The 6796-nt window shown below is 35.7% G+C and overlaps 1 protein-coding gene across 1 annotated transcript in view; it reads right to left on the bottom strand.

Moving 5' to 3' along the window:
• Positions 1–6796, bottom strand: part of LOC100956471 (arf-GAP with Rho-GAP domain, ANK repeat and PH domain-containing protein 2-like) — a gene marked incomplete at its 5' end in the record, with an annotated part of 51199 nt that overhangs the window by 20775 nt on the left and 23628 nt on the right. The window contains one exon of the mRNA XM_023509147.1: positions 3108–3247. Within this exon, the coding sequence (XP_023364915.1) occupies positions 3108–3247 (140 nt within the window). The remainder of the gene's footprint in view (positions 1–3107; positions 3248–6796) is intronic.

The following is a 6796-nucleotide window of genomic DNA, read 5'->3' as shown; positions in this document are numbered from 1 at the left end:
CATAATAGGGGAGAATGGCAGACTGTTAGGAGTTATGATCAACAGAGGTGACTCCTGGCCACCTGTGTCAGGGGTTAAATCAGATTACAACTGAAGTTCACGTCCCAACATGGTCCCACTGTCATAGCAAGGAAAGGTGAGAGACCGCAGTTCCTGCAGTGTGGGGAGGATGGGACGTGCATGTCTGAGAATGAGAAATACTGGGCCTGAAATATACAACCTTCATTTACACAGGACATTGATAAACCCAAAATTGCCTACGTTTTAAAGAAATTTTGGTAACAAATAGATTAAGAGTCTAAAGTGATTTTTAACTGATTCCCCCCATTACAGTCATGGAAGCTCATTACCTTAAACACAACCAGTCCAAAAAACCAACTTTTGATAGAATCAGCAATTCTGCAAAGAAATCTTTTCCATTTCTATCTTTAAACTGAATATGCATAAAGGGGAACTATATAGATCTTAATGGAAAATTCCATAAAAAGAAATCTCATTTGGTAAGATACCTTTACTGCCCTTGGCTTATTACAAGTTTCTCTTCTAGTAGTTGTAATTTTGGAGAATTTCTCCAAAAAGTTCAATATACTAGACTGTTAAGAAGTCTGTAATATGTTGCTTCACCTTCCTATATTTCAAAGTAAAGTTAACTAAGCCAATTACATGAGTATGCTTAAAAAATTATTCGCGTTGGCTCATGAGTGCACACAACTTTTAAGGGCAGCCTGTACCCATTTGCTTTTTCCATACCATTAACAGTATAATGGTAATATTCTTTGAAACCTCTCACCTTTTATGTAAATCAAGTTAGAAAACAATTAACATTTTCTGTGCAGGGAAAACTTGCAAAACGAAATATATCTTCCCCTGTGTATTACCCTAATTTGTTGTTAACGAGCATTCATAAATTATCTCTAATTAGCACAGAGTCTCTTTAAATACACTTCTCAATTTGTAATTTCTATTCCCTTCTCAGTAAATCATTTTCTAAATATATACAAATATACATATATTAATGGCAACTGCAAAAACCAGAGCCAAATCTCTACTTCAATCATCTGAGTAATTTTACTATTGATTATCCACTGTAAAATCACTTGAAATTAGCATTGCCAGTGACTGCATCATTGATAGGAACAGAGACAGAGTAGTAACATGAAAAAATAGTCAGCAAAATTAAACCACATGTTGAAAATAATTGTAGTTTGGGTTTAAAGACAAAATAGAAATATCTGCCTTTCTTAATGTCCAAATTAAAGTGTTAAGTTACACTAATTTACTCTGACAGATGTACAAACATGACCTTCAAACCCCTGACAACTAGAGGATAATTCCATAAGCTAAGATTGATATTACTAAAAAAAAAAAAAAAAAATTGTTCAGTGTCAAAGAGCACTCTTTAAAGACAAACTCTTGTTACTATCCCTGCCTACTGGTCTTTATGAATTATCTTAGGTTGAGCAGGATGATTCTTTCAAAAAGACACAAAATCTAAAAACTTATTCTGTTAGGGGATACAGGTTAGCACATCTCATATGCAAGAACAACCCATCTGTCAGAGTCCCTTCTCCGTGAACAGGCTTTCCCGAGGCAGATCTTAACATGTGCATCAGCTCCAGCCCTAAAATTGAAAAATCGTCTGTATTTCCACATCTGACAATATCTAACTATTTAATGACAGGGACTTATCTTCTATAAATAAAATTCTTTCAGCAAAAACCTGAAGCTAAAATAATACAAACGTATCAAATTCCCTTTGTTAAGTTCCTGCATAAAACCTTTGGAGTCAGATGTCTGGGAGTGAATTCCTACTCTACCCCTTACTGTATCTGATTTTGGACAAGTTACGTAATGGTTTTTCTCTTTGTGGTTTTTTCTTTTCTCTCTCTTGTGTGTTTTTCTCTTTTCTCTTTCCTCATCTGCACAGTAGGAATGATAAAAGTAAAAAGAGCATGGGGTTACTATGAAGATAAAATTAGATAATCCAAACAAAAGTATAGAGCTCTGCTTTGCAGAGGAACCACCTAAAGTTGCTGCTATTATGACTATGCTGTCGCTCCCCATTCCACAATTATTTAAGAAAAGCTCTTAAGGGATTAAATTATAGGTAGTACATCATTAATATTTCATTAATAAATATGACATTACATGAGTCAATTTATTCAAATGTATAAGTATTCGTAAGATTTTAACTTTAGATATGCCATTTTATTCCAACTTTTATTAATTTCTGTTAACTAAGGCTTCTTTCACACATTCTCTTTTAATTTTATTGATAGATATGCTAATTTATATGCTAGTTTATATAACACACATAAGACTTTTCTTGAAGGCTTAAGTCATTCTCTGTCCTAAAATATTTGAGATGCTTAGAGAAGCCATATGATTGTGGCTGTGTTACCGAAGTGTGACTGTTATGTGCCCCAGGCTGACAGAACTCACCAGACTACTGTGTATTTTATACTCTACAAGCAGTGATTCCAAGAGAGATGGTTCAGAGTGGTATAAAATGACAGTGCTCCTCCCGACACAAATAAAGATGCATATGCGTTCTGTAGCAGCCTGTATAGCTAATGGCAAGGAGGAGTGAGAGTTATAAGAAACACCTGTAGCTTGGTAGAGGAACACCTGGTGGAAAGGGCATGGGAAGGGATTTGGCTCTCTTAGGAAACAGGAGAGCTCGCCAGACACGAGCATCAGTGATTAGCAGTCTCTACACCTGTGGTGCAAGAAGCCACGAGGGTGCATCTTTAAGAAGCTGGAGGAGAAGGCAGACAGGAGCCAGCACACTCATTCTTTCAGGGACCCACCCGCTCACTCTGACTCTGTTGCTTCTCCTGCCTGCAGAGCGTAAAGACTACTAAGACTTATTCCTCTAAGACTGCTTCTTTCCCCCCAAGACTGTTTATCTCTCTCTCCCTTCTGCTAAGGTAAAAGCCCTCAGGCACCTAAGAGCAACTGTTCCTGAGTTAGATAGCGAAGCAGTGGCATTGGAAACACAGCTAGATAAGCCCCGAGGGCTAGAGACCAGGCCAGTCCCAGCCCAATAGTAAGTGGCACCCCAGATAGGACAGTGGGCAGTCACTGACAGTGTTCAAATACTATACCTTCACGTCCTTGTAAAGAAAGAGATAACCATCTCGTAAAACAAAATACCGGTCTTGAAACTTATTTCCAGAAAGTATTTTAGAAGGCTCTTCCTTGATTCTCAGGACTCCTTCTTTGACATTCTCCAATGTGCTTCTCTCTGTAAAGTAAAGCAGTACTTTTATAAGTTGGGCACATTATTACTTATTTGGAATATAATGTAAAACACTCACACATTTTCAGTTTTAACTTGTTTTCTATTACTAAGAAGTCTAAGGGAACGTCTGAAACAGAATGTGTCAAGAAGATTGCTTTTTATAGGGTTGCTTGTGCTGTTCAAATCGCTGCAGGCTGGTGATCACATGAAATGGAGCTGGTCTGAATGGAGGGGGGAGGGTAAGTAAAAAATACATACCAGACTTTGAAGACTTCGTACAGGAAAAAATGTAAAATATCACTATTTAAGAATACATGTTACATGTTGAAATGATAGTATTTTGAATGTGTGAGGTCAAATAAAATATACAAGTAGTTTCACTTGATTCTGTATTCTGGTTTTTAAAATGTGGCTACCAGGCAATATAAAATTATCTATGTGGCTTAGGTTACATTTCTTCTGAATAACTCTGATATAAACAATGCAAATAGAGAGATAAAAAAGGCAACTCAGGAGTCCAGGAACTCTTAAGGAATTAGAGAAATCCCTGTAAATATGAAAGAGTAAGAGGAAGTAAGAAAGGCAACACTGGTAAGGTATAGCATTTAATAATACTGCTACTTCATGAGTAATACTGTCAGTGTGCTACACTTAGAAATTTTCACTCAAAACACTTTCTGGTGAAAACAGCTAATTCGTATTTTATCATACATAAATGTGTCATTATATTTCCAGTCTAAAACTTTCCCCTGAAGTCTAGACATATATTCTTACTTGAGAATTAAAGTAAGACAAAGAAACCTCAAGCCAAATAGCCATGACCTGGTAGCCATGACCAAATAGCCATGACATTAAGATGTCAGCTTTGCTTTTTCAGTAAAATAAGAATAAAGAACCCTAACCTGTGGGACTGTTGTAACCTTGATACTGGATGACATGCCCCAAACACTGTACCAGAACCAGAACCTTTAGCAATTTCTTGGTATTAAGGTGATACAATTTTATTGCCATGTATTGTTTCTGAAATTTGCAAAATAACTTGAAAAGTTTTAGAAAGAAAAACTCTAAAGTCTTAAAATAACCACTCTTGGTTTGTTTGGAGGAAACCTTCACTTATGCAGCAAATAATAAAGAAGTATTCACACTTACAATCACTGTTAAGAAAACAAAGTTAAAAATAGAAATGGTTCCTTATAACTCAAACATAAGCACAGAAGGACTGTAAACACAAACCTCAGGCTAATCACATCCCTGATTCCAACTACAAACAAAGGTCATTAACAGAGCCCGACAGTATTCATGATATACATACTGACCACATCCAGCAATTTTTAAATCACACTGCTATACTAATAGTTTCTATTTAGGTATTAGGTAACTCTAAATTACTGAAAAAATATACTGCTAAAATTTATCTTCTGGCACAATGTCTTACTATTCAGTTGCATTGAGAAATTTTTTTTTGTTTTTCATTTAATTTTTAATTAAAATCATAATTGAAAACAATAAAAAGCATACTTTTATGGGGTACAATGTGATGATTTGATATAAAATATGGAATGCTTAAATCAAATTGATTAATAAAACCATGACCTCACTTACTTATCTCTTAATGGTAAAACATTTATAATTTACTCTTATTTTGAAATATACCCTTGCATTGTACATATTAGGTAAGAAATATTTTAAATGATATTTTATAGCTAAATAAGAAGTATAGTAAGTGGTTTGGTGCCCGTAGCACAGTAGTTATGGTGCTGGCCACATGCACAGAGGGTGGTAGGTTCAAACCAGGCCCAGTCCAGCTAAACAACAATGACAATGGCAACAAAAAACTAGCCAGGCATTGGGGTGGGCACCTGTAGTCCCAGCTACTTGGGAGGCTGAGGCAAGAGAATCACTTAAGCCTGAGAGTTGGAGGTTGCTGTGAGCTATGACACCACAGCGCTCTACTGAGGGCAACATAGTGAGACTCTGTCTCAAAAAAAAAATAAAGAAAAAGTATAGTGAGCAATTTGGAAAACATTGGATGAACTAATGTGATTCAGCTAATTTAGACAAGGAAAGAGGAGGCAGGCATTTATAATGTCTTGTTGGTTTAGAAATAGGTAAAGTACCATATTTTGTACCATAGAATGTGGCCTCATGTATAACGCACACCCACGTTTCTGGCCCAAAATTACATCAATGTGGAATTAGTACTGCTCAGGTATAATGTGCATCCTATTTTCCCTCAAACATTTGGGCAGCAATGTGTGCATTATAGAGGACAAAATATGGTTTTGGGTTTTTTTTGCAGTTTTTGGCCAGGCTGAGTTTGAACCTGCCATCTCTGGTATATGGGGCTACTCCTTTGAGCCACAGGTGCTGTCCCAAAATATGGTATTCTTTAAAGCATTAAATAAATTATAACAAGTTAGGAGATATAGATATTGCTCATGTTAGACAAATTCCATTCACACCTCTGAGAGTACCTTTTTCATTTCAATTCCTGGTCAGATTAATAAACTTTTCAAATTTTACCAGTAAGAAATAAGTCTATGTCCAAGAAAATCACTCATACGTCAAAGAAAAAGCAGACTTGAAAATTATATTGTTTACATAATAAAATTAATTTTAATAATCATTGTATATCTTTGGAGTTATAGTTACATCTTAGAGCATATATTATTAAGGGACTCAGGAGGAAAAGTTGGAGAAAAAAACTTTGAAATATAAAAATGTATGTTAAATATTACAAAGACTTTCTAAAAAGCTCTCACAATTAAATTTCTATCTGCTCTCAAAATGTTCAAATAAATAGAAAGATACCCACCAATTAAAGTTTAAAATAAGCTATACACTTTGGGGAACATTGAGTGTGACTGTACATAACAAAATCAAGGTTATAAATTGAATGGGTTCCAGTAATTCTTCCAAACTAGCCAGATAATGATGGTTCCTCCCTCAACTTTGGAATACTTTTATTTTTCATTCTTTTGACCTCCTGCTCTAAGGTATGGGGTACATTATACTTGTAATAAATACACAGGTGACACTTCAGAGTTTTCATAGTGTTCACGTATATTTTCTCATGTGATTCTCATGCAACTTTCCAAAGCAGGGAGTACAACCAATATGATCTCATTTATAAATGTCAAAATTGTGGCTCACAATGATGATGTGACAAGATTGGAAAGCAACTAACTAGAATTAGTATTTAGATCTCTTAATATTGAACACGGAATTTAGTTTTCTAGTCTGGGATATTGCTTTTGTAGGTAATGGTCATGGTTATCGTGATTACTACCATTATCGTCAACCACAACAATCCATGTCCGGATGCCTTTCCTGACTGCAGGTATCATTTTATATGGGTAAGCACTTTTTCTCCTAAAACATCCTCCTTGGATGATGTTCCTGACATTGCCCTCCTTCTGGTGTTGTTGGACTGTTCCTCACAGGCCCTCCTTTGCTGTGTCCATTACTTACTGCCAGTGCTGTGTCCAGCTCTCTGATATTCTTGCTCTAACACTAACATTACATGATCTTGTAATCCGCCAATGCTAAAAT

Source organism: Otolemur garnettii, unplaced genomic scaffold, assembly GCF_000181295.1.
Source record: "Otolemur garnettii isolate 467f Iridium unplaced genomic scaffold, OtoGar3 scaffold00444, whole genome shotgun sequence".
In the NCBI taxonomy this organism is placed as follows: domain Eukaryota; kingdom Metazoa; phylum Chordata; class Mammalia; order Primates; family Galagidae; genus Otolemur; species Otolemur garnettii.
This window is presented reverse-complemented; position numbering and strand designations above follow the sequence as displayed.